The sequence below is a fragment of the Suillus subaureus genome, assembly GCF_016647635.1.
Source record: "Suillus subaureus strain MN1 chromosome Unknown BJ212scaffold_17, whole genome shotgun sequence".
Classification (NCBI taxonomy): domain Eukaryota; kingdom Fungi; phylum Basidiomycota; class Agaricomycetes; order Boletales; family Suillaceae; genus Suillus; species Suillus subaureus.
Genome location: NW_024538573.1, coordinates 473,118 through 499,218, shown reverse-complemented (window position 1 = coordinate 499,218; position 26,101 = coordinate 473,118). Strand labels below are relative to the sequence as shown.

The window sequence follows — 26,101 nt, the reverse complement described above, 5'->3', positions numbered from 1 at the left end:
CTCCATCTCGACCTTGGACAGTTGCCGACGTTCTCCGGCAATGAAGAGGAAGTAGAAGATGATCAAGTAGGAGACTACACCACACGAATGGAGGAATTGCTCAGCGACGGTGACGATGGGCATGGCGATGCAGAAACGCATGAAGATGATGGCGGCTTCGTCTATGACGGTGTAGACGCTGATCAGGTCACAGGTGACAACTATCGAGACCAACTGCGAGACGTTCTCGGGCCTGAAGATTCATATGATGAATCTGAGGAACAGGAGGTAGAGCAGGCGCTTTTGCAGGAAAGCAGTAGTGCTTCCGATAACCTGCCTCGTGATGTTCCAGTAAGCCGTGGCACGCCTCATGGCCTAGACATGTACTCATGCATGTGCAGCGTGTTGATATTCAGTTGGACGTCAGCGCTTCAACATCCGCCTCCTTAGTTATGTCTTCTCTCCCACATAGCAGAGTAGGGTCTCCTGCGCCGAATGGGCCCTTCTTACAATTTCCCAAGCCATTCCTACACCCAAATGTTTCCCGACTTCGCTCCTTTACGCCAAAGGGCTCCCCTGCTCCCAGCACTGGATCGCCTCATGCTCAAGATATAAATAGTTTCTCCCCATCTCCATCTCATTTTTCAGAGATTTCGCGGACATCGTCTCCTTCAACGGGCATCAATGGACTTCTGATAGGCCAGGAGAGAGAAGTGTTTCGTTGGTCATCACTCCGGAGTGCAGGGTCTCGTCTCTACGACCAGAAACCTGCAAAGGCATCGAGTGTCCTCGGGGATCCTATTACGGGAGCTCCCATGGTCCTGGCTGCCAATGGGTTTATCTGCGTTGGGACAGACAAGGGGCGCATATTCGTTTTCGATTTTAAGCAAACATTGAAGTGTATATGCGGTAGTGACTCGTCGGGTAACTTTCAACCTGTTGAACCGACATTGATCATCTAATCAACCCCATTCAGGATCAGCTTTGGGGCCTGTCTCTGCGGTCGCGCTATCAAACGACCATACGTTTGTCGCATCTGGACATACTACGGGCTACATCCAACTTTTCGACTTGAAAAACCCCGAGGTCGCAGCTCGGACCGTGACACCTGTTACTCTTGCCGCTGTCACGTCTGGCCGACAGGAAGGACATCTTCCAGGCTCCCGTATCATCAACATATCATTCGTGGCTGGCCGTCATACAGCTGTGGTCTCCGCTGATGAGCACGGCCTGTCTTTTTATCACAGCCTTGGCAAAGTCCTATTTGTGGAGGCATCAGACACGATACGCGTTTTCGGGAACTATCATGGAGAGGATGCACCCGAAGCTAGTATCTCTGGTCATCCCGCAGACCCACTTTCCCAACAGAATGCACTTGATCGCCCTTCCTTTCGCCGCAGACGACCACGTAATACAATCCTGACAATGAGCACTCTTCCCCTGGGACCTCTTCCACATCCCACCGATGCATATCAGATTGCTACCTTGCTCACGCCCACAAAACTCGTTGTCGTGGGCCTGAAGCCTACTCCGAAGACATGGCTGAAAATTATGCGAGATGAGGAACAATTGTCTTCCCCCGCTTATCGAAGGAGAGGATGTCTTGCATGGTTCCCTAGCGTCCAAGATAGTTCTACAGAGAAATCGGACAAAAGAGTTTTGAAGAACGCAAAGAGCGGAAAACGACCACGACCCACGCCAACTCATCCTATCCTCTCGTATTCGTGGGGGAGTCACGTATATCTCTTACGTGTACATGAACAGAAGATCAAACAGACCGTGCCCAACAGCCGCACAGGAAATACGAGCGAAATAGAAGTTGGCACGCTGGTGTTCGAAGAGTCGGGAAAATGGACGATGGATGACGCCGTGCTTGCTATCCAATGGCTTAATATCAATGTAAGTTCGTTCCAATGTAACATATTAATTCTCATGCTCCTTTTTTGACAGCAAATAGCCATATTTACTGCGAGTGCCTTGAGTATTTATGACATACGTAGCATGAAAATGGTTGAAGCCGTCCGATTCGACTCTTCTTCTCTGGTATCGCCTTCGCTGGGCTTCACGGGAAATGGTTCAATATCATACTCGGAGTCTGTGAGAGACATTGCCCACAGTATTCGGACCTACAAAGGAAAACTCTTCCTTCTGGTGAGAGAGCTCCGCATTCTTTCCATATGGAAGCCAAGAAAGAACTGACACCCTTGTCAGGGTCGACAGGAATTATCCGTTGGTACCTTGCTTAGCTGGGCTGACAGGATCCTGTCCTTCGTTGAACAGGGTGATTTTCTCAGTGCCATCGATCTGACCCGGACGTACTATACAGACGAAGCTCCTGGCAACCGTAATGGTCTTCCTGAAGATCCAGAAGAACGTCAAATCGTAATCGCTGATAAAATTCACGACCTGATGGTGGCGTCCTCCCGTTATGCATTTTCTGAAGACCGCATGACAGATGGCACACATGCGTCACTTGATGGACGGGGCGTTGATCGCACCTCACTCTTTGAAGATCTGGTAGCGACATGTGCCCGTGCTTGTATTGCTTTGGATGACTTTGACTTCTTATTTGAAGAGTTGTTTCAGCAGTACGAAAACGCCGGCATCTACCGGATATTCCTCCATCAACTTGAACCTTTCGTGTTGGATGGCAGCATCCCTTCAGTGCCTCCTCGCATCACACAGCGACTGGTAGCGCTACACGAGGAGGATGGACGTCCGGATCTCGCAGAACGAATTATCTGGCACATCGAGCCATCCTGCTTAGACATCAACCAAGCCATCAATCTCTGCCGAACCTACCAGCTATGGGATGCATTGGTTTATGTGTATACTCGTGCACTGCGAGATTATGTCTCTCCCATAATCGAATCCCTCACCCTTATCCGTAACCTACAGCAGAACCCAGCGCCTACGGACACCGTTATCAAGAATGCCTATAAGATCTACTCTTACTTGGCAACCGTGTTGTGTGGACAAATATATCCAAGCCAGGAGCCTATGGAGCCGGACGAGGCTTCATTCGCTAAAAAAGATGTGTACTCGTTCGTTTTCTGCGGACATTCCACTACCTGGCCCACTGAAGGAGGAAATCTGGTTTTGACATCCCAAGACGAGAGCGGTATGGAGCCAACATATCCCTATGCTCGACTCTTACTCCGTTTCGATGCTGAATCATTCCTGCATTGCCTGGACATGGCTTTCGAGGACTCATATCTACACGATTTCTCAGACATGAGTCGGCTTATGATAGTGACAATTCTACTGGACATCATGTCCAGTAAAGATCTTTCACCATCCGATGCCACGTTTCTGAACATCTTCATTGCACGGAATGTCCCGAAGTACCCCCACCACATTGAAGTCGCACCCAGTGTTCTTCATAACATTCTTACTGCACTCGCCACCCAGCCCGAAGTGGAAACGCGAGAAGACCGTCAGCTCGCGGCAGAGTATCTCCTATCAGCTTACACCCCCCATGATGGAGACCGAGTTCTCCAGCTCTTTGAAGATGCTGGATTTTATCGCATCTTACGTAGTCGGTACCGCCACGAGCGACGCTGGGGTCCCCTCCTCACTGCGTTCCTTCATGATCCCGAGCTCCACCCTTCAGAAATATTCAGCGGTTTGGAAGAAGCTATTACTAGTTCGGCGAGAGACAACAAAAAACAGGTTCCTGGCGATGTCATTAATGTTCTCACTATTTCACTGGATCAACTCTTACAAGCCGACGTTCTTGCAACTGCGTCTCTTCTAGACAAGTATGCTCCTCAGCTCCACGAGACGGCACTTGAGAGACTCCCCTTGTCGGATGATCGTGACCAATTCATCTACCTCAACCACCTGGTCCCTGACAGTGAATATGATCAGTATTCTACCACCTCCAGTTCCCCAACTCATATCAACAGCCGACTTCGCCACCGCTTTATCAGCTTGCAGTGTCGCTTTGCTCCTTCTGGTGTCATTTCCGTCCTTAAACGTTTGCAAGACGGCATTGACTGGCCGACAGCATTGGGTATATGCGAGGAAGCAGGAGCGTATGATGCTGTCATATGGGCCGTGAATTATAGTGGGCAGCCACGGGAAGCCCTTTCAAAGGCCGACGTGTTTGAGAAGCAACTCACGCTAGATCTCGCGCGCACGCTAGCCTCGCCAGTTCCTGGTTCTACGGACTCAGTCAACAAATGCTTGAATGACCTGCAAGCCATCGGACGGCGCGGTATATCAGTATGCATGGAACATTCTAGCTCGTCTTCTCCTGCAGAAGTTCCTCTCGAGGACATTTGGTACCAGCTTCTGGCCAGCCAGATCCATACTGTGCAAACCCTCTCAGCCTGCTGTTCCACTGGCAAAGGTAGCGACGCAGAGCTTGAGGGCGAAGTGTTGTCGACTTTGCGGGCTATCGTCCAAGAGACGTTTGCGTCTTTGGTTTCTGTGAGCTCGACCCGGGCAGTATCGTTTCCTCGACTGTTCAAGCGTTTGGTGGATCCTGCTATTCACTCCGGCACAACGGGCATCCTATATACGGAGTTCCGTACGATCCTGACTGGCATGCTGGAATCGTACCGAACGGATGGAGACATGTTAATCATCTCGAAACATCTCATTGACCGGGATGTCTTCGATTCCGTAGAACTATACACAAAAGAGAAAATGCGTGGCTGGGCCCCATCTTGCGGTGTATGCTCATCGTGCGGTCAGAATTTACTTCCTTCTCAAGCAGGTGTCGAGAGCGTTCAGATTAGACTTTCACGGACAGGGACTATATACCATCTCAGATGCTCAGCTTTGGATTCCTAATGGCATGTTTTGTACCTAATCTATAATCTTGCTACTGCAATCAAATAGTGATCGAAACTATTACTCCCAGTCAAGGGTACAAATTACGGATAAGTGTCAGAGATCGCCATCAACCAACTCAGCTCGAACCATTTGATCCAGGATTATAAAGCTGTCTACGGATTGCATCTCGACCCCTAGGGCTTCGCCTTCTGTCTTGAACGCTTCAACGTCCAATATCATCTGCGCACGGATGCGTTCTTCGTCCTTTCCGTCATCTTTTCCAGCAGTAGCAGATCCGAAGATAGATAGCGTCGACTTTTTCCCTTTCTTCAGTCGTCGAAGAGATTCTTCGGTCTTCTTCATCGCAGTCAAATACTGTATGTACCTTTGAAACCGAGTTAAAATCATGTTAATCGTACCGGAAGAACATACTAACCGCTGACAGACACTTTCGACTACATCAGTTGAGACATCCCTCAACAATTCCTCCTTGAGTCGTTCCCCAGGACCACCGATAGTGCCGATTCCAAAGAAGATCCTTACCGGGCGGAGGATGGTCGGTGCAAAGTAACTTGGTTCGGAGGGCAGTCGTTTGTTGGACATTGCTCTAAACTGCGAAGGAATAGACCGAACTGGTAACAGGGCATCGCAACACCGCCTGGATAATATGGCTGTGGCTTGACTGTACAATGACGTAGAAAGAGCACTGAGCTGCTCCAGTTGAGTTCTCAGAGCAACTGCAGGTGTTGAGTTGAGCAGTGTGAGGACAGACAGCATCTAGGCTAACCTTCTAGCACCTCCTCCGCTGTGTCGTCTTCTATTGACGTGTCGGGAAGCATCATGCTGATCTCTTCTCTCCACAATTGCAAGACTTGGCTCATCATCGCCCGAATATCAACGAGAGCCGTTGCAAACTGCCTTAGCAATATCTCGTCAGCAGCCGTGCTTTCAATAGTGGCTTCTGGCGTGAGCCCAGGTGTTGAAGATCTTGGAGGGTTGGCAACTGCTAAGGTCTATAAAACATGTCAACGAACGCTCTGGCATCTATCAAAACACATGCCTTGTCATTGATAATATTAGCAGCAGGTTTTACTGGAGATCCTCCTGCAGGTGGCAGTGAGCTCTCCAACCATTCCCGATATCGACTGAGGAGCTAGAAACGTGTTCACCTCGACGCCTGGCGACCAATTCAAAGGAAGTACCTGAAGAGTAAATTTCCAGAAGCGATGTGCAAGGTCGGGGATGTACACTTCCGCACTCCAGCACGAAGAAATTGCAGTGAAAATGTCGGCAGCCTGCGCCGTTACAAACACGTTGCGCCCTTGAGAACGGTTAGCTAGGGACATGTGCTGAAACCAAGTCAATGGTAATTCACCAGGAGTGAAGTTTGGCGCTTCAGGATCCAGGACTCGCGATGACAACGTTTCTTCCAGCTTTGTGATGACTTCTTTCCACCGCAGCTGGAAATATACAGAAAGCTGCCAACGTCGCTGAAATGCAGTGAAAACTGGATGGGAACGCAAGTTTTGCACAGAATGCGTGGAAGGAGCCAAAAATTCGAGAGAACGGATGAAGGCCTGCGTTGTAGAATGATGCTGCAACCAAGGGTCGACATTTAAGGCATCACAAAACAAGTTCCTATAGAACCTTACCTTGCGGAACTCGTTTGGGTTTCCTGGCGCAAATACAACAGTGCCAAGTTCGTCCATTATTGCCTTACCAATTTCTGCCCACACCACATTGGTCATAATCTCGAAGCCATCCACAGAAGTCTGTTGTGCGTCCCCCAGGTCATGGTTTCCAAATGCTATACTTGATTGCGATTTAGTTGAACCCGCCTTAAGGGAAACTCGTTCGGCAATTTCCATGATGCGCCCAAAATCTCGCTCAATAAAACGAAGAATCTGGTTGTATAATTTTGCAAGCGCATCGTTAGATTCATCAAGCAAGTGCACCGGTCCAGAAACGTGTAAAGCTTCAAAGGGATTTTGCTTAGTGGCGAATGCAGTGAATGGGGTATATGGGGTACGGGGCAATAGCGCGCTCCCGTATGATTCTGTGCGGGTAGAGAGCGCGACAGGAAGTGGAGTATGTGGTAACACTGGTGAGAGTGGTGCAGCCAGTGCATCAGGAAAGATAGTCTAGATGCAAAGATGAGCAACTTCTTTCTGAGGAAGAGCATAGTACGTATCTCATACTTTCTTGATAAAGGCCTGCATTACGTCTCTCCGCATGATCTCTTCAGCAACTCTCCAAAGGTGGAGTGAATCATAGATCCTCAGGCATTCAGTTAAATCAACATAAAGTTTAGCTCGTTCGAGGTCTAAAACTTTTCCTGTTCTGATGTCCGTCAAAGAGCTCAGGATCGCAGAGAAAATATGGTCCAGATCAGATGTGAGAGTTGATTGAATGCGGTCAATGCGCTAACCCAAATAAAAAACCATTTCTATCAGAATCGCACTACGAAAGAGAGGTTGCAACAAACCCATCGTATTTCATCGATAAAAGCACAATCTTCTTCTTTTGCCTTCTCGATGTGATATAGAAGTTGAGTGTACTCGGCAGTGACTCTGGAAAGGTGCTTGGCGCGGTTGCCTTGGCTCCTGGAACTCTATTAGCTCGTTTACACCAGCAAGAGAAACATGAATACTTTGGATCGATGGGTTGTCCTGCAGAGGCCGGAAGATGGAACTGATAATTGCTGTTGTGACTTTCAAGTGATGATGTAGTAACCTGAGAGATGAGAAGAAGACTTTCAAGTCTGGTCACAGACTCTGATATCTTGAGCAAAAGATGTAGAAGTGCCTGAAGACCAACACTTCAGTTAGAATTTGGACCCCATAGATCGAGTACGAACCTTCTCTTCGCGTAAGTGGGTGCGGGCATCGAGCGTCTCTTGAATGCTATCTTGCGTAGCCTGGAGGCCAGCTCGCGACTCCTTGCATAACGAATTAGCGGGACAATATGACGCATAGCGTAATGGTAATACTCACCAAGATGCGTTTCCGTAAGTCGTCGAGTGGGAGCTTAAGCTTCTCCAATCTCGAGCCTTCGCCTCTCAGGTCTGTACTTAGACTGATGAATGCCTCGTAGTCATCATTGATGAGCAACACCAACTCCTCCTTCAACGAGGTAAGGTAGTCTCTAAGCTCTGAGCGCAAGTCTTGTAGAGATGTGTGGGATCGGGAGAGCAAAAACTCTTCGACGTTAAACACTTCTGCAGTTAGATGAGGGTTATCATGCGATAGTGGGACATAAATTGGCAGCTCCGTCGAGGCAGTAGCTTGAGGGGCGTAGCTAGACCCTGTGAGCTCACGCGCAACAAGCTCTTCTGCTAACCGTTCCAATTCATAAGGGTCGGGAGATTTGGCAACGGCTTGGGAGACGCGCGAAGACATATTAGTATGGTGTCGGTCAACGCGTACTACTGTCTACAACGCGATCCCACAAGAGTGGTCATAAGGTATAGTATGGTGTAGTAAAAGTATACGTAGTAATTGCGATAACTTAAGATCAATAACTATAAATATGCTTACAGCAGAATTCTATCAGTATCGCGTACTTGGTACTTTGGTATGTAACCAGTATCTACAGAATAATCCCAGTGTGAGTGTCTGTTGATCACGTCCATTGTACCGGTCGCAAGTTTATCATGATTTCTCCTCCAATTCGCTGAGAAATGCTAGCCACGTCTTCTTGTCAATTACGCCTTCATCTGAAGAGTGCAACTTCAGCAACACAAACGGGAGTGAATGAATATCCGTACAGTCACCATCAGTGTCCGTCACTATAACATAACGAGCACCAAGCTTCACGAAGAATTGGTGAAGGAGCTCCAAAGGTGAGTTGGACTGAATCATCAATGGCGCCTACGTCCATTTAAGTGTCTGTACACCATAAAATCAAACGAAAGGAAATATACCTGGTCCATGTATACACTGAAGTCAAATGGATCGTCTTTATTTTGCTCCTCCACCCAGGACGAATATGAAGTACCCATATCCTCGTGCATATAGGTAGTGTGGAAGCGAACTTCCTCGGTTGCTCCCTCCGCTACGACGGCTAGATTTTTGGTTAGATGTTGTTTGTACAGGAAAACGAGGGTATCTACTGAGAGCATGCTCTAGTTCGCTAGCGCCAATGTAGCCAACCAGGCGCATACCATCTTCGTCACGATTTGGCCTGAGAATGGGGAAACCACCATCATCATGCTCAGCATTCAGAAGTAATTGCAATTGGTCCCGAAGACTTTCAACGGTATTGTGTCGGTCAACCCTGATCACATCCACATCTCGATCGGTCTAGAAGTGATATTAAGTCAGATCTCAACAATGAGTACGGTGCGCTTACCACTTCCTTGATGGACAGATTTGACCACAGGTATTCATGTTTAGCATCTAGGTACGGAAGTTGAGATAGCCTGTGAAAAGTGTCAGGAGGACCGGTGAAGTTCGGACTAGGTTCTCACTCGATCACCAGGTCATAAATTCCTTTAGGCTCCAGGGCATCGGCTACGGTCTTGGCAACAAGAACGGACATCATGACAGGGACAGCATACGTGAGGGTATCGGTCAGCTCGAACATGATGACCGCTAACGACACTGTTGTTCTCTGGAGATCTACAGTCAACTTCGTGGCACCGAGGACTTGGAGCCGGTTACTCACAGTAACACCAGACAAGGCCGCTGCAGCTCCCACCATTGCGTAAAGACCAGGCACGACACAATCCATGTCACCCTCGCATACAGCAAATACAGTGCTGTCCGGGTAATGATACTGGAGCCATTGCACAGCAATACCAACAATCCGTCCAGCGCATGCACCTACTCCGAGTGTGGGTATAAAAATCCCAGCCGGTAGTTTGATGCCAAATGTAATTATGGTCAGGAAACCTTTGACTATCATGGCAACAAGGATCGCTCGCACGACGGGCCAGACATGGTCGAAATTACTTGGATCCAGGACACACAAATTAAAATGGCTGTTTTTGCTGCCTGTGCGACATTCTGAGAAGAGGTTATAAACAAGCTCTGTGCCCCCCATGCGTGCATAAGGGTTTAAAAAGCACAAAACAGTGGTTACGAGAGTCACCTACGTCATTGAGAAGGTTGTATAACGGACGAACAAGGTGATGCTCACAAGAACGACTTCTGCAATTGGATGCGCTTTTAACCATGTTCCACCACGAACGTCACGACTCCAGCGGTAGTTCAACTTGGAAAAGTAGGCGCCGTATACTCCCTGTATCTTCGTTTAATTAACTGTCCTCCAAGAGAGTGAGATACGCACTCCAAGAACTCCGAGTAGGATAAAAAATATCAGTTCATATGCATGCCAATCCTATTGGATATAATGAGCGAGCGACCAGTCAAATACTGCGTGACAAACCTTGTCATAAGTGACCTGGAACAATACAACTTTACCAGTTCCGAAAGGATTGAGGAACCGGAGGGTTACGGCCGCTATCATCGCGCAGAAAAAGCTAGGAAATTGGTTTCAACACGGAAATTTTGGAATATACGGTGGCTACCTTCTCCACATAACCTTGAAATACCCAAAAAGAGATTTAGAAACTGATTTATGCACAATGTAAAGATACTACCTTTGGCGGGAAGAAGTAAGAGACTTCTTCTAAGCTAAACAGGGTACCGCCGATAGGTGCCCCAAATGCAACAGCGACACCTGCCGCGCATGCTGCACTCAGTATCTCACGACGTTTGGCTGGAGAAAAGCATGAGCATGGAAAGAAAATTGGACACTGGGAATTAACCTTCGTTATTTTCATACTTGCTATGATAACGACTAACGATGTTGCCTACGCAACTCGCAATGTGGACGAAAGGTCCTTCCTTGCCTGAATTTCAGGCATCAGTACTCATGTGCCAAAAGTAATCTGCCAAGTAATCACCAAGAGACAATCCTGAGCTAACTGACAAAGCCAGTCCAAGCGCTTTAGTAAATAGCACACGCCCGCCGAGATAACCATGGATGACGAAGCCTACATCAATGGAAGAAATTGAAATTGAGAGACAGCCATTCATCTTTGGCCCTCACGAACCAGATAAAATGGTCTTGATCTCAGGAATTCCGCTCCCTGCAGCCTGTTATTGCAGATAATAATCAGTGAGCACTCCGCAGCAAGACTTGTGCGTACGTAGTACATTACACCACGCTTAGGCTGCGAAGAGCTCGAAGCGGTCTGTTCACCACTCTTGTTGAAATGCGGAGATAGAACTCCGGATTCTTTACGAGTGATGAAGGACGTTGACGCCGTGAGATAGATTGTGAGGAGCGATGAAGTACCGGCCAATAAAACCTAAGAATCCATGAGATGTCGCATAACCATAACTTGGCAACACAGCCGAGAAACCTACCGCAATAATTGTATACGTAAGATACTGTATAGCACTTTCTCCACCCCCCAATTCGCTGCCCGTCCATGACGCAAAGACATCCGACCAGGTCCTCCAAGCGGGACAATGGTCATCCAAAGACCCGTACTCATCGGGCAGAGGACAGCAAAAGTGCCGTGCATGCCACCATGTGGTCTTGCAGTAGCCTTGCTTCATGTCAAACAGCCATTGCTCTGCACGAACGACAAGAAATGCAACTTACGGCAGTGAGGAACCCGACGACAGAGACGATGATCCATCCAAGGCTCTTGTCGAACACAAGTCGGACTCTGGAGCGAATGGACTTGCCGCGCCGGAGCCGGGCAAATCGGACCGAGTCCTTGATCGCATCATGAAGCCAGTCAATTGAGGAGAACGAGGAGTACCACACGCGGAATCCGTTGGTTCGAACATCGATGTCAGTGTCCGCGGTGTCGGTATTGAAATTTACTAGTTGGGCATCGTAAGCAGATATAGGCCGCTGCTGGGAAATCCGACTGCGGAGTGTGTCTCGTGCAAATGTTGGCGAGAAGGCTGATGGAGAGTTTGGAACAGAGACGGCCACACTTCGCGTTATAGGAAGGCTTGGGAGGGTAGGTTGACGATGAGGGACCCAAATATCAGGTTGGGTGCACGCGCGGCGCGGGCGAACAACGGGCAATGTCCCGTAACTGGTGCTGCTGGGAACTGCGCGTAACGCAGTAGTTTCATCGTCTGCTTGATTTGTGCTATTGGCAGTTGAGCAGCTACCAATTCGTTGCAGGCGTTGCCTGCGGTAATCGGTATCAGATGGGCCACTCAGAAGTCCAGAGGGAGGACTAGATTGGAGAGATGAGGCGGAATTATTTTGGGGTGAATTTGACATCGTCGCTGCGATAGAATATTCTGGTGTTAGCATTACGGAAGTGCACCATGTTGTGTGAACTCATACACAATTGCCGCAGTCGATGTTGACACCCTTGAAGAACTTGAAAGAATCTATCGCTAGCAGAGCCTGTATGTCACAGTGACTTGTTTCACGGCTGCACAAGCTTTCTTTTCGCCTGCCACGCTGTCACTACAGGAGTCCCAACCCTGATTTAGGAAGAAACAAATTGATGTGTCACCACCAAACAAGACCAAATAATACAGCTGAAGAATTCAAACTCTTACACTGACAACCACTCAGAAATGGCAAACACAGGGCTTGGTGTGCCAGTCAAGCTACTCCATGAGTCCTTAGGACATATCGTTACCGTAGAACTCAAGACAGGCCAACTTTATCGTGGAAAACTCGCTGAAGGTACCTTTATTTTCAAGCATCACTGTTATAGATCCTTTCTGATTCATCTACACTGCTAGCCGAAGATAACTTGAACATCTCACTCAGAGATATAACAGTGACAGGACGAGATGGCCGTGTATCACAACTAGATCAGGTATATATTAGGGGAAGTATGGTCAGATTCTTCATTGTGCCGGATATGCTGCAGAATGCCCCCATGTAAGCTGCACATGATCAGATTCGAGATCACCCTGACCTTGTCTACTTAGGTTCAAGAGAGTTGGTCCAAATGCTATGCGTGGAAGAGGTATTGGTACTGCACGTGGTCGCGCAACTATTATGAGAGGTCCGTTCTTGTGTTTTTCTGTGTCTTATGATTCACTGACTGAACAAACTCTTTAGCAAACGGTATGGTTAATTTTTTTTCTTCTGGAATCTGTGATCTGATTGAAACTGATAGCTCGTCGGGGACGTGGCGTCCCTGCCCCAAGAGGCATCAGGAGGTGATGTGATGACGTTCCTGCGACTGCGGTAAAAATGTACATATTTTCATAATTTTGTAACTTGTGCAACGCCAAACTGTTTTTTTGACTGCAAAGGTTCCTTCGCGCAACTTTTGTTTGCAAGCTAGGGGCTTGTCCTAACGCATGCATTCATCTGGAAGAGCCTACTACTTGCGTTGACGCTTCAGGTTTTCTTGAGCACTGAGGCGAGCTCACTCGTTGCCCGAAAATAGGGGGAGAAATTTCAGAAATGCTCGTTTACTACGACTCTCGAGTTTCGACTTGAAGATGGTCCTAGGTTAAATGAATATCTTGACCATTCAATGCAGGGCATGTATTCTTCCTTGGTCCCCATCAATCAAATTTTCAGAAGGAATAGGCTTGGGTTATAACGTTAAGCAAGACTGTCTGCGCTTCGAGGTAGTAAAGTCAAAGCAACCACAACAGGATGCTATCATGATTTTAGTTTTAAAACAAGATAGAGTAAATCTAGTCGTAAGTGGTCTGACTAGAAGTCAGAGACACGCCCTTTGAAACTCCAGTCACCGCCGTCATCACTCCACTTCCCGACGGGTTCCCTCTTCGGACCTCCTTGTTCGCCCGTTCTGGGGTTGACATCACCGTCAAACTCAGGCGTTACCGGTTTACGAGCGTCTGGGTGTAACGACATTTGTGCCTCTGCCTCACCGTGGGAGAGGGTGGGAGATGAGAGAGGCATTTGGGCACTACGCTGGAGCTCTTCGAACTCCCGTTGGAGTTCGCGTGGAAGGGGAGGAGGTGATGGTCTATTCAAGTTGGATGAACTCATTCCCCGTGTCCCAATGATCAGGCGTTGTTGCGGGGCTGACTTAGTGGTCAGTGAACCGAAACGAAGGAAGGGATGGAAAGATATGCGGGATGGCATAAGGGTTTCTTAAAGTTTACCAAACTCAAGCTGGGCTGTGGCAGGTGCCACGTCAGGAAATACTTAGTTACTGATTGTTCGTTTGGAATGCTCACCAACAAAGTTCTACGTCCACCAATGACAACGCCTAGGCCCTACGGATGCAGTGGTAATGAGGTTGCTCTAAGCGTGTTACTTTGTTAGTACGAAGTCTGGATGATCACTGGTTAGACGACAGCCTGGATGTTCGTACCTGACCTGAACGAAGGACAAAGTGATACAGTTTTCAAGAAGATGACCCTTGATGCAGCCCGAAAAGAAGATCCCAGCAATGTCCTTTAGTGTTCGAAATTTGTGATTCAGCGATCCCGTTACCGGCGGCAAAACCTTTTACAAGAGGTCGATCAGCGATCGCGCAGACTGCCGGCGGGTGCACAGGAAGTCATAATTATGTAATTCTGGTACGAATACTGAGGGGAAAAACACTTGGAGGGGATTGGCGCTTGCATCATTACGATTTGTAAAAATATCAGCTTTGCTGCTTACGGCACCGGGTGTTTTAAAGTCCGACTAGCAGCACGTGAGAGCGAATGCATGTCAAGGGGGGAAATAACGTTTGCTGACCAAAATATTTAACCTGGTTTGTCGTGAATTATGTTTTCCAGTCTTGATCCTTTCTTCTTGACTTTCACACCTTTGAATTACAGACTCCCTTCTGTGACCAATATTCATTCTAGGTTACCGAGCATCAGGCCAGTGTTTGATTGTATCTCTGTGACCGTTTTATTTTAGCTCCCTCAAAGTGCTATCGTGGATCTCCCTGAATCATTCCTCTCTTGTCCCTCCTTTCGATCATCGTTTCCTTGCGAATCCGCACACACTTCTTCATATGCATCCTACTCGTCCCTACTACTCTTCAAACGTCTATTCGTCCAATGTCGTAGATATTGGTGACCCTTATGTGGTATCCCAGCAGCCTATGGCCAGCACGTCTATGGTCACTCTGCAGCAGACCCCATCGTACTCCAGTGACCAAGGTGCCTACAAAAAGCGAAAGATCGAGCGGGCTTGCGATGCCTGCCGCCGTAGAAAGACTAAATGTGATGGTCCACGCATGCCTGACAATATCTGTACCAACTGTGTACAGAATCGCAAGACCTGTACTTATGTGTATGTCCGAGATTATCATACAAGTGAAAGTTGCTGAACGATTACGATTCTTACAGTGAGGCTTCAAAGCCTAGAGGTCCTCCAAAGGCGTATGTGCTACCCCCGTTCTCTGACTAATCATGCCAATAGAACTGAGATCATGTGCAGATATATTACCGGTCTTGAGGACAGGTTGGAAAGAATGGAAGCACTTTTAAAGCGGGTGCGTAAATCTCACGTTTATTAATCCCGCCCGGCATGATGGGTGTCTCGAGAATGTATCAAGGTTATCTAATGCAACCAGACCTTCACGCTCCATTACATGTCTCCGAGAAATGATGCAAACTACAGTCTATATTCTGCTATCTGGCTTGTCTTCTCTGTTGCTCCTGTCTGACTGATGATTATTGTATAGCTCCGCCCTGAGGCTGACTTCTTGGAAGAACTTGGTTCACCAGTTGTCCGTGATTCTTGGAAACATGATGCAGAACCCCAATATCGTCTTTCCCCAGATGAAAAATCGACATCTCCAGTTGCTCATTTGCGACCTCGTGGGTCTCCTTCTGTCGGTACTAGTCGACCCCCTGTTGGCAAATTTTTGCCTTCATCTAGCGTTAGTGTCAGGAGCCGGCGTTCCGCGGGCACCCCTCGCACTGATACAGACTTATCATCGGACGCGTGCACATCCTCGGAGAGTGAAGAAGTCGGCGAATTGAGTCTTTCCCGGGGCATGAAGCGTCTAACCTATTCGTGGGCTCGAGCCTGCCCAGGAACATGGCCCATTGGTGGATAATCAAGTTCGCTTCCATGGCAAGAGTAGCTGCTTCAAACTCATCGAACCGACCCGAAAACTTCGCGATGAACACATCAACCGCATATCCCAAGACTCAGGCTTGACTGATGCCGAGAGTGGATCGGTTAGTCGCAGTTCGCCGGAATCGGCGAGTTCTGCTAGTTTTGCACCGATACGACGGCCAGAATTCTGGACCACGCCTTCAGTAAGCATTCATTCTCATCGGACATCAAAATTGCTCATCGCTTGTTCTAGTGGGAATTTGCTTTCGAAAGCTTCCAAGACAGGCTCGAGGCGCTCTCCCATTCGCTAATAAAGGAATTCCCCCCACCTGACTTGACCGACAGTTTGATCAATTTATTCTTTCTCCATATCAACCCTCAATGTCCACTTTTCCATCGACCGACATTTGAGCGCCAATGGCGGGAGGGTCTTCAAGAAACAGATCCGTGGTTTGGATGTCTGTGCTTGGCGCTATTTGCTGTTGCCAGCCGCTGGTCCGACGATCCCCGTGTATTGGATGGTACGTATGGCATACCCGAGGCAGAGATATCCGGTGAGGATTGTAAGTGGCAAAGAGCAGGATGGAAATACTTCAGCGCAGCAGTTGGTACGCCAGCAACGTCGTCGATTTATGTTCATGGATCTCATTCTCTGCAGATGTTCATCGTGATTCTCGCAGCTTGTTTCACCCCCCTGGCCTCTTTGAGGTACAGACTATGTCTGTGAGTAACTTTACGAAGACAAGAGTGATTCATAAAAATATACTAACTGCCATAGTTGCTAGGCATGTTTCTACGCGGCACTGCTTATCATCCAGTGGGATGGCTCTTCATCAGTATTGGCCTCCGCAAAGCTCAGGATGTTGGCGCACACCGCAAGAAGATTTATGGAGCAAAGCCTAGTGTTGAGGAAGAACTGTGGAAAAGAGCATTTTGGGTACTCGTGCTATACGACCGCATAGGAAGCGCTGCTCTTGGACGACCATGTTGTTCTGGAGAGGAAGAGTAAGTCACACGATTTTTACGTGACCCTTCTGACGCATGCTTATCCAGCTTCGATGTCGACCTTCCCCTGGAAGTCGATGATGAATACTGGGAAACCAACGATCCTGAGAAGGCATTCCAACAACCACCGGGAAAGCCATCAAAAATAGCAGGGTTCAACTCCTACCTAAAATTGACTAAAATCTCGGCATACGCTTTAAGGACCATTGTGCGTTTTCCCACCCCGTTGGTATCTTTTACGAACGACTAAACCTTTATTGGCGTAGTATGCCCTTGATAGGTCCAAATTGTTGGTTAGTGCCGCGCGTCCGCGGTGGCATGAAGTTTTGAATCGCCTTAGTGCCGCAATGACTGAATGGGTCGACTCAGTGCCTCCTCATTGTTAGTGATCATTAATTACGAGCGTCGATCCATCTCACGCTTTGATTGCAGTACAATGGTCACCTCACATAGAAGATCCATTATTCGCCAACCAGTCGGTTACGCTGTACACCACCTACTACCTCATCCACATCCTCATTTACCGTCCTTTTTTGCCCGGTTCACTTCGCTCCCTTTCCAATGCTCCCCCACACGCAAACATGCCAGTCCCCTGTATCGGTGTCTGTGTCAGCGCAGGAAAATCCTGTGCGAAGATACTGCGGGCGCAGATTCAAAGGGGTATATCGAATATACCCACGCTCATCTGTGGGTCACATATGTGTGCTGCGATTCTTCTCATGAACTTTTGGGACTTGAAATGGCAAGAGCGCGAACAACTCCAGTCTGGTGGAATGGAGGATGTAAAGCCAACATTTGCGGTTGCGATGGCAGAGCTCCTTGATGACGTCTCCTTCTTCATACAAGTGCTTGAACATCTGAAACCGCGATGGAGAAATGCCGAGATGTATCTGTACGTGACGCGATCTATTGTTTGACCGTTACCGAGGTTTCCTCCAGAAAGGACCTTAATGCTTCAATGCCACACGGCCTCAACGGCTCTGGAAGCGGTGGTCAGAAAGGTAATCTATCACTCCAAAGCTATGGGGGCAAAGACGGCGCACGCACGTTGTTACCGCTACCAGAACATCACACCCATCCTCCGGATTATCGCCCCAATCCCTCATCAGTGTATCATTCTGCACTGCCGCCGGTCACTACATACCCATACGTTCCACTAGCCGAGCCCGTAAACGCCAGTCCTCAGTGGTTCGACTTTCCGCACCTTACCAGACATCCAGTTCCTGGGGTGCTACCCTTGTGGGCGTCCCATGGACCAACGCACGGCGGGGCCACATCTTGGAGCAATCAGCTGCAGACTCGTCCCTCGTCCTTGCAGTCTTCTCATTCTCACAAATACGACCATCCTGCCATTCGTTCTCTAGAAGCTCCGAACGGCTCAGTCACTAGCCTCGACTCTGGAATAATGATGCCTGCGAGCCTTGTGCACGGATCTGATACAAGATTGTCATCTAACGAGCACCCCGTGTCACGTCCGCAGTTTGAATCTGGAGCCTGTCCACCGTTCAATAATTATACCCAGCATAGTGGAAATGGCCAAATGCGTGCCAGCGCTACGCATCACACACATACCACTCATTCAGAATCAAGGTCTGCCTTTCATTTCGTTGACATTTACCCCGCTCAAGTCGTTTTTCGCCGTAGGTTCGGGTGGCCAGCAGCCGAGTGGGAGCAAACGTATGGACCTCGTTCATCGATTGCCGGCCCTCCTCCTCGTTCCAGTAACACCCTGCACCCCAAAGGGAGTGAATACTCGCAAGGGCACATCTTCTCATATGCCGGGCAGTATTAAGATCGATGGGTAGATAAGAGTTTCGGTGCCTTATGTATATAACGACTTTCCATGATCAATTCCATGACGCTTGATGTCGAGACTCCGTCGACGATGTATTTATCTTCTAGTTTACATACCATCCGTCTTAGTTTTCACTGTAGATCACATCTCTTAGATTTTACCGTATTTTTTGCGTGCAATCCCTTGTTTGTAGGAATATCACAGCCTAACCAGAGAGCAACTATGATTTCTTTCAGCTCATTGTAAATCATGAATATTTATCACAAGCACGATACATGGACTCTGTTGCAGGTATTTCTGTACAGGCCCAAGACTCTGAGGTACATCGAGTGAATGGATCACAGGCTTCACATTGACTCTTCCCCGCTCGCGAGCTACAACAGCTGATGTGAAATAAAATAGCGCTGGGGCTGCTTTCGGTGGTCCTGACTCCCGAGGCCTGGGCCCAGTGAGAGGTTCAAATAGACGCCGGGAAGACGAAATACGTTAGCTTATCCCAATTCGTATTCACTATAACGAGAGGCGCAATTTGTGGATCTGCGGTGGGAATAACGTCGGTTGCGTATTGGTTGCGTAGTACGAGATACCCTAGGGGAAGCGTCTGCAGTATCAAACATTATTACATTAAAAATACTCATGCCAGCATTGGTACGTGATGGACTAACAGATTGCAATGATATGAACTCACTACGAACAATATCATATGGAGCTGACATCCCATATGTTAACCCCCTGTTCCCATTGAGGGAGGACAGCAGCTGTGGCACGTTTCGCTATGATTAGGGTATGGGGACGGCATCCAAGGCACTTCTGTGTACTACTAGCAGAGGTACTATCAATGACCTCGAGGGCAGAATCAGTACGCCACTCTTCGATCTCTTTGCGATGTGCCTCGCTCCCTGCACCCGTGACATAGATGACGAGAATCTTCAGTCTTCCTTCCTCCAAAACAGGTTTGATCATCTCCTTGACGGAGTTAGCATTTCCATGCAAACCGTGCCTATATGTAATCGCTAGATGCGTGAGATAAGATAGTTCTCGAAGGCGAGCCACGCTCTCGGACGTCGTAGCAGGCGTAAGTTGGATTCTGAGATGGGTGACTGAAGGAGAGATGATGGACATGTCGATGCCATCTCGACAAGCGAGAGCTATTAGGAATTGTTCGTGGGGTGCAATAGGAAGGCGAAATGTCGTGATTTCTGGTGGCGCGACGGGCTGCTTTAAGCTCCGGGCGCAATGGAGGTATGAAGGCCCAGAAAAACCACAAACGAGACTTGTGACACCAGTGCACTTTTTCAGCACCTCGTCTATATTGCTGATTGGACCTAGTGCGGTGATGCTCAACCTCTTCACTAGATTATGCGCAAAGGCATGCGGTTTAGAGTTGGGGCTAGCAATAAACGCTACGAGGGAGCGACTGGATGAAAGGGAGACTGTGTGGTAAAGGTTGCGTTCGACATGATTGTGCACCCAATGCGAGACAAGCGATAATGCTACAGCAGTGGGGCGGTGACTAGAGGCTAGTGAGAGGACGTGGAGCAGGAGTTCAGGCGGGAGAGTAGCAAAAGGCGATGCCATGCGTACTGGCGACTAGGGCCTAATGATGTGGAAGCTGGTCTTATCCAAGGGTGGTCGTCTAAGAACCTTTATGCTTGTGGACCGCGATATCGACAACGTCACATTACTTCTTCAGTTTCTCGAGTTGCTCCACCTGCTCCACTGATGCTTGTGACGTAGCTCGATGGGCGCCTACACAAAAGTCAGTCAAATCTACGGAAAGAGATGGAAGGTCACGAAAGAAAGATTATGCGGCGTCGCTCTATGGTCTAGTAGCATGCACTATACTAGTAGATCAACCAGAAGATCAGTTGAATGTACTCAATTTGGAACGTTAACGCGTTAACGGTCAGAAGCTTATCATGCATGATCTGGCACCCCGGAATTGTTGAAAAGACCTGCACCATGGTCCATGAGGTCTCTCGGCGGCAAATCGGACCGTCGGCTCGTATTCCCTCCGCGACAGGAACACACGTTGGGCCTGTAATACTCGACAGTTTATCGCTCGTCCTGCACGCTCAAAAAATAAACTAGCGAAATAAACTGTCATTGAGTGGGTTTTTCCTTGGCTGTCATACGACACAAGTGACCGGTAAGATTAATATTACTGGCGGGACTACATATGTATCACCGGTGAGAGATGAGTGAATTCACCGGTGCTCACAAGAGATCAGGAGCCCATGCTACGTCACTAATATTGCAATTATAGACGGATATAAATTTAAAATGACACTGCTCCTGCGAAACATAACATGAGAAATATAATTTGTTGATAAATGGAGACCCGTGAAATGCCGCTTGCGTTGGCTGAAACCTTACTTAGCATATTCATTTTAGCGACGTGATCTAACAATTGCCTTGGTACAATATTAGCGTGTCTCATTTGTATCGGTACTTTGTTGATCAGTCAGCTAAGCACTGCAAGCAGCGAAATTGGTCACTGAAGGTGCGCAACTCCGAACTAAGTAAATCATTGCGCTCACCTGTGTTATATCTTGAGAATCTCCCTGTGGACTTTCAAACTTAACATCGCCTTTTATTGGAGACTCCATAAAATCATGAGATCTTTCGCTTTTAGCCGGAGTCAGGGCCTGACAGTAAGGGGCCAGACTCAGTAGTCATGACTGTGGTTGTGTACCATGGAAGTTGCCGGTAAATTAGGAACATGCAAACGCATGACGAATTTTAGGGTGCTAGAAACCTTGACAAGTAGGGTAATGGCAGCTTGAGATCTGAAGCTGATGAGTTGAGAAGTCTAGAATGGCATAATCAAGGAGTGGGATTCACTGAGGAGGCAGCACATTTGTGCGAACCTTGTTTGAGCATTCTCGTTTTCCCTCATCATTCAAGGCTTTCATGCTTTAACCGGACCTATGAAGGTTCATAATTCTAAGTTAAAGCCATGCCTAGAGGGGGGGGAAGCAGGAACCGGAGGATTTATGTGTCGAGTGCGAAAGGCATCTGGCGAGAATTGCCGACCAACTAGGTCGCCGGGGTGGCTTCGCTGATAATATTGGACGTCCGTGCTAGTGGCTTGTGGCACAAGAATTTGAGACAGTAGTATTAGGCGAGGTAGTGCCTTCTCCCGCTGATGGTACGTTACGTTCCAGGCATTTGAAGAAGCAATGCATAATGATCCTCGGAAAAGCACACACTTTGACCTCGTGTTACGAAGACGTCCACAATCGGAATCCCGCAGAGACAAAATCGGCGTAGCGAAGTGTACTAAAGGGACGGGTCGTTCTTGATATGGGAGCATTCCGCATATTGTTGCGAGGCAGTGGAATTACTTGGTGCAGTTGTTGCATCAAGGTGATGAGCACGCAATACCAACAGAATATGGTAATAAACTGGAAGTTAACTACATAGTCGTGATAAATATCAATGACATAAAAACCTATTGTAACATGAATTCAAGACTTACATCGTTTAGATCTGAGAGCCCATGTTAAAAAGAAAAAGTCCGGTACGTTCAAGTTGTGGTCGATCGACGCGTAAGGCTTGAGATGTCTTCTAGAGGTGTCGTCGCCTGCTGCTAGTTTTCTCCCACCTACAGTGTAGGTATGACATTGGGTATGCCACACTGTCACCCCCGCTCCCCACAGCAGCATGCGTTGTGAACCGTGATACACTTGCAAATTTCTCAATGTCCAAAACAACGAAACCGTCACCTTTGTGTTCGTCAGAACTTCACATACCCAGGACGGCCTCTATCTCTTGCACTAATGAATATGTCCGGTGTTGCTTTCCGAGGACCTCTATGCGACCTGCGATTTGTCCTCATTCCTATCGCCTCCGACTATCTGCTCAACCCTAATCAAAAGACTGGCGTACATAGTGGACACCAAGGAATAAATATACTACCCCGCCCTGTCCTTGTACGTTTGAATGGGGTTGGTAGACTGATTGAAGTCATACAACCGGGCACGGCGTATAGACTGCCGACAACCAATAAGTACATGTGCGCAGGAGGCACTCGTCGTATACCGTGGCAATGGTCATTGATCAGGGAAGTGGTGAAACGGAGGATAGTGCGATAGTCAATGCCTGCCGTAAAGACCGTGACCTCTCTGGCTGCATTTAGGGCTGCCTTCTAGTCATCCATCTTTTGATCTGGCAGCAGCAAGAGCGCCATCATCGTTCCCCGACTTTTTACTTTGATGGGTTGGCCGTCTATGATTTGACATTTCTGCGATAGCCTGCTGGCGAGTCCAACTAGTCTGTGCGACAAATGCAGCCAGGGTCTAGAACAAATTGATGATGGGTCGTTGTGAATCAGGCTGGGTAAGAACCACTGTAAGAACACCTACCAGCAACACAGCGCCCATGATCACTCTCTCTTTCCACCGCTCGTCACTAGCTGTATCGTCGAAATGAGGACGGCGCGCCCTAGCTGACCATCGTATCGGATCTACTTTGTGAGTAGTTTCGACCGGTTCGCCAGAAGGAGATGCTTTTCCTCGAAGTATGTCGTACGCTCTAGAAATAGCTTGAAATCGTGCCTGCGATTCCTCGGGGGGATAATGACGAGCGACAGCTGAGTCCGGGTGGTAAATTCGGACAAGTTCATAATCTGCTTTGTGTTAGGTCGTACGAGGGCAGTAGTATAAGATGATACGTGCATCTCCGTTTCACATCCTCCTGGTTTGCACCTCGCGGTAGATGGAAAATCTGGTGTGGCTGAGGGTTTGTTTGTGTTGGATAGGGATAGGGATTGACACTTTTGGACGCGTACGAACGAGAGCTTTGCAGTGAAATAAAGAGGGTGTGCACTCGAGAACGAAAAATTGGCGCTCGCTGCATCAGTAAGGAGTAGGCGTCGGAAGATTGGATGAGAGATGCTGGCCAGCCAGCCAGCGTGTTTGCCTTAAGCCGGAGTGAACCAACAGCCTGGCGGTTCCTTTTCTTTTGTACGTACAGCAATTTATTTTGTACAAGCCGTGGTTGAATCTTCTCTCCTAGTCCCGTTCCGATCCGGTCGATCAGTAAATTGAAACTTTCAGACTACCGCGCTTGCACCTCACTACATCATTATACACTACACCAAAACACTTCTTATAGTATCGTACACACTCGAGTATGAAAAGGGGAATGGTAACGCACAAAAAGGCACATACGCGTGTGGGTACATAGGGATCGCAAAAAATTGCCGTTCAAGTTAGCTGGGATCAAGACTCACAACAAGACAACCATTATTGAAAGGATCCACTCCAACGTCCAGACCCAAACTGCATGACATCTACGATGAGAACCAACTTACGGGGGTACATTCGCGATGTACACACCTTCGCCCATATTCTTGGATTGCAGGTTTGATCCTGGCGATGTTATTTTCGGAGTGATTTCCCCTTCCTGAGCAGTTTTGCAATCAATGAGAAACCTGTTTCTGAAGTTGAGTGTGCGATGGATAATGTCTTACCTACGATCACATGAAGTGACAATTCTCCACAGTCCCGAGCCCCCCGAACAGCGTTGCCGAAGTATATCTTGGCTTCTGGGACAAAGAGTCCATGAAGATCAACTGTGTCGGGCATGAGTCCCTGGGAAAAGCGTCGGACAGTGGCGTGCTTCATAAGAACAATAACAAACTTGATTATTCTCTAGATGAGGCTGGAGGTAAGTTGGCAAATCCTGCACACTCCGTCGATCAGTCTCATACCTTGAAATATCTTCGTGCTGGCTACCTTATCTAAGCGCACCATGTTGGCTTTGTGCTCCTGACCCTTCAGGGAAAGCTGTTTAGCGAGCGCTCGCTCGTCACGAGCGAACGCTTCTTGGCTCTGCTTGAAATGTTCTTCCATGAGACTCCCTTCATTTCTGGCTCTGAGACGAAGAGAACCGGCGTCTTCGTGGGGGTTTATCACAATCGGCGTCGCAACAACCTCCGGTGCTCTTGGAGCTAATTCGGGTCCAGAAGAACGGCGTGATCGCTGTGTCAAAGAAGTGAATAGACGGCACTGGCAGATGGATCATGCTAAGACAGACCTGAGGGATGTGACTTCGGACAGGCTCGGTCACTGGAGCAACATTAGAAGATACGGGGGGCGTGGGTTCTGCAAAGATTCGTACGTTCTGTTGGCGATGAGGCTGAGAGGGTGTGTACTGCAAAGGTAATTGATAGGGATTGAGAGTATTTCGAAGAGGTGAGTAAATAGCACTGGCAGATGGATCATACTAAGACAAACCTGAGGGATATGACTTCGGACAGGTTCAGTCACCGGAGCAACATCAGGAGATACGGGGGGCGTGCGATGTGCAGGGATTCGTATACTCGGTTGGCGATAAGGCTGAGGGTGTGTGTACTGCGAAGGTGATTGATGGGCGGAAAGGGATTGGTAATGTTCGGCCACTGGGCGTAGTAGTGGGTAAGTTGATCTTTGCTGCTGCAAAGGTGATTGATGGGCGGAATGGGATTGAGTGTTCGGCCGCTGGACGTAGTGGAGGGTAAGTAGACCTTTGCTGCTGCGAAGGTGATTGATGAGCGGGAGGGGATTGAGAGTATTCTGCTGCTGGGCGCGGTGGCGGGTAAGTTGATCTTTGCGGCTGCAAGTCGTATGGTGAATCAGATAGTGAACATAAAGCCACGGATTGTGTCGGCAGTGGCGGGGACTCTTTCCTGCCAAAGAATATGGAGAATACTTTCCGTAGCATCCAAACTGGGCCCTTCAATAGGGCCTCGAGGATTGATAGTACAGAGGAGATGGACATCTGCACGATGCAGTGGGGGTGGAGACGAATCAAAGGCCTTATCAATAATTAGACTCGAGTAGCACAATGAGCGCTACGCCCACATCTATATTCCACGATGAAGGTAACATTACATATACACGAATCAAAGGAGAACCCTTGATCAGGCTGACCAAAGCGTCATCCCATGCGGACAGCCTATCAGAAGTTATGTCACGGCGGTATGCATGAAAATGGACACATGATCATTGATCGCACACACATCGATATTCTGATCAAGGGCGAGCGCGTAGCTAGATGTGTCCACAGTACATTGAATCAGAATGCCTGCGTTCTGTGGACCCACATCGGAAGAATATTGTTCCTTTTGACTAATGGTTTAGCTAATAAGCGGAAAGGTATACAAGCCATAAGTATACGTACCGTCTCATCAAGTCCTCTTTGATTTTAGCGAAATGGACACAGATCATAATTCTGATGCGAGTATAAGCCTTTGCTACAATGCCTGTATCCTTGATTAGTATGAATTCTGTGACATACTTATATATCACGTACCAACAATCAAGCCGGTCTGTGAATCCCCACAATGACTGCAGAGCCTCCTTGATAGTTTTATCCGAGTATTATATAGCCTCTTTGGCGTAGAGTCCGTGCAGATCCAATTTACCTGGTTGACCATTCTGTTCGCATTAGTAAATATCATGGAGGGAGCCCTCAACTCTCAAAAATCAGAAGTCCTTCATGGTGCGTTCATGCTGCTTGCCCTTCAACCCTGAGTTCCTTCAAGCTAGCTAGCGTACCGTTACGGCA

At 48.2% G+C, this 26,101-nt stretch overlaps 10 protein-coding genes across 10 annotated transcripts; 3 read left to right on the top strand and 7 right to left on the bottom strand.

Moving 5' to 3' along the window:
• Positions 1-431: 431 nt before the first annotated feature.
• Positions 432-4,779, top strand: BJ212DRAFT_1271972 (Golgi CORVET complex core vacuolar protein 8-domain-containing protein; the record flags this gene model as incomplete). Its single annotated transcript, XM_041330989.1, has 4 exons — positions 432-903; positions 956-1,878; positions 1,930-2,130; positions 2,191-4,779. The coding sequence occupies 4 exons, from the start codon at positions 432-434 to the stop codon at positions 4,777-4,779; spliced, it is 4,185 nt and encodes a 1,394-aa protein (XP_041192868.1).
• On the bottom strand, positions 4,765-8,234 carry BJ212DRAFT_1356215 (COG complex component). Its single transcript, XM_041335698.1, has 12 exons — positions 7,755-8,234; positions 7,619-7,699; positions 7,412-7,566; positions 7,247-7,364; positions 6,960-7,184; positions 6,414-6,902; positions 6,137-6,356; positions 5,964-6,082; positions 5,822-5,914; positions 5,549-5,774; positions 5,198-5,498; positions 4,765-5,146 (listed from the first exon to the last, which is right to left on the bottom strand). The coding sequence occupies exons 1-12, from the start codon at positions 8,157-8,159 to the stop codon at positions 4,876-4,878; spliced, it is 2,703 nt and encodes a 900-aa protein (XP_041192867.1). The 5' UTR covers positions 8,160-8,234; the 3' UTR covers positions 4,765-4,875.
• BJ212DRAFT_1356194 (chloride channel) lies at positions 8,235-12,253 on the bottom strand. Its single transcript, XM_041335697.1, is given in 17 exon segments — positions 8,235-8,395; positions 8,412-8,476; positions 8,528-8,630; positions 8,684-8,823; positions 8,873-9,062; positions 9,112-9,217; positions 9,320-9,852; positions 9,901-10,002; positions 10,051-10,101; positions 10,150-10,223; positions 10,348-10,482; positions 10,532-10,615; positions 10,670-10,759; positions 10,906-11,077; positions 11,136-11,345; positions 11,377-12,023; positions 12,085-12,253. The coding sequence occupies 15 exon segments, from the start codon at positions 12,016-12,018 to the stop codon at positions 8,412-8,414; spliced, it is 2,697 nt and encodes an 898-aa protein (XP_041192866.1). The 5' UTR covers positions 12,019-12,023; positions 12,085-12,253; the 3' UTR covers positions 8,235-8,395.
• BJ212DRAFT_1461865 (Sm-like ribonucleoprotein) lies at positions 12,254-12,959 on the top strand. Its single transcript, XM_041338924.1, has 3 exons — positions 12,254-12,435; positions 12,495-12,636; positions 12,687-12,959. Exons 1-3 carry the CDS (start codon positions 12,324-12,326, stop codon positions 12,817-12,819), a joined length of 387 nt encoding a protein of 128 aa, XP_041192865.1. The 5' UTR covers positions 12,254-12,323; the 3' UTR covers positions 12,820-12,959.
• A 469-nt stretch (positions 12,960-13,428) lies between these two features.
• BJ212DRAFT_1214780 (uncharacterized protein) lies at positions 13,429-13,671 on the bottom strand (the record flags this gene model as incomplete). The annotated part of the gene is made up of 1 exon (XM_041329287.1): positions 13,429-13,671. A coding segment is annotated over one exon (243 nt), but the record flags the coding sequence as incomplete, so codon positions are not given.
• Positions 13,672-14,426: 755 nt separating this feature from the next.
• On the top strand, positions 14,427-18,814 carry BJ212DRAFT_1356182 (fungal-specific transcription factor domain-containing protein). Its single transcript, XM_041335696.1, has 12 exons — positions 14,427-14,973; positions 15,030-15,062; positions 15,121-15,175; positions 15,368-15,655; positions 15,714-15,950; positions 16,001-16,381; positions 16,526-16,752; positions 16,801-16,960; positions 17,019-17,133; positions 17,185-17,644; positions 17,692-18,342; positions 18,397-18,814. Exons 1-12 carry the CDS (start codon positions 14,693-14,695, stop codon positions 18,542-18,544), a joined length of 3,036 nt encoding a protein of 1,011 aa, XP_041192863.1. The 5' UTR covers positions 14,427-14,692; the 3' UTR covers positions 18,545-18,814.
• A 13-nt stretch (positions 18,815-18,827) lies between these two features.
• Positions 18,828-20,480, bottom strand: BJ212DRAFT_1356179 (uncharacterized protein). Its single transcript, XM_041335695.1, has 2 exons — positions 19,213-20,480; positions 18,828-19,148 (listed from the first exon to the last, which is right to left on the bottom strand). The coding sequence occupies exon 1, from the start codon at positions 20,123-20,125 to the stop codon at positions 19,247-19,249; it is 879 nt and encodes a 292-aa protein (XP_041192862.1). The 5' UTR covers positions 20,126-20,480; the 3' UTR covers positions 18,828-19,148; positions 19,213-19,246.
• Positions 20,481-22,491: 2,011 nt separating this feature from the next.
• BJ212DRAFT_208452 (uncharacterized protein) lies at positions 22,492-23,561 on the bottom strand. The gene is made up of 3 exons (XM_041342642.1): positions 23,227-23,561; positions 22,915-23,177; positions 22,492-22,848 (listed from the first exon to the last, which is right to left on the bottom strand). Exons 1-3 carry the CDS (start codon positions 23,405-23,407, stop codon positions 22,702-22,704), a joined length of 591 nt encoding a protein of 196 aa, XP_041192861.1. The 5' UTR covers positions 23,408-23,561; the 3' UTR covers positions 22,492-22,701.
• Positions 23,562-24,604, bottom strand: BJ212DRAFT_208369 (uncharacterized protein). Its single transcript, XM_041342641.1, has 6 exons — positions 24,590-24,604; positions 24,264-24,534; positions 24,194-24,204; positions 24,024-24,144; positions 23,890-23,956; positions 23,562-23,832 (listed from the first exon to the last, which is right to left on the bottom strand). Exons 2-6 carry the CDS (start codon positions 24,403-24,405, stop codon positions 23,763-23,765), a joined length of 411 nt encoding a protein of 136 aa, XP_041192860.1. The 5' UTR covers positions 24,406-24,534; positions 24,590-24,604; the 3' UTR covers positions 23,562-23,762.
• A 16-nt stretch (positions 24,605-24,620) lies between these two features.
• On the bottom strand, positions 24,621-25,791 carry BJ212DRAFT_208632 (uncharacterized protein). The gene is made up of 5 exons (XM_041342643.1): positions 25,715-25,791; positions 25,554-25,655; positions 25,396-25,489; positions 24,674-25,312; position 24,621 (listed from the first exon to the last, which is right to left on the bottom strand). Coding segments are annotated over exons 2-4 (576 nt in total). The 5' UTR covers positions 25,556-25,655; positions 25,715-25,791; the 3' UTR covers position 24,621; positions 24,674-24,832.
• Between the last annotated feature and the right edge of the window lie 310 nt (positions 25,792-26,101).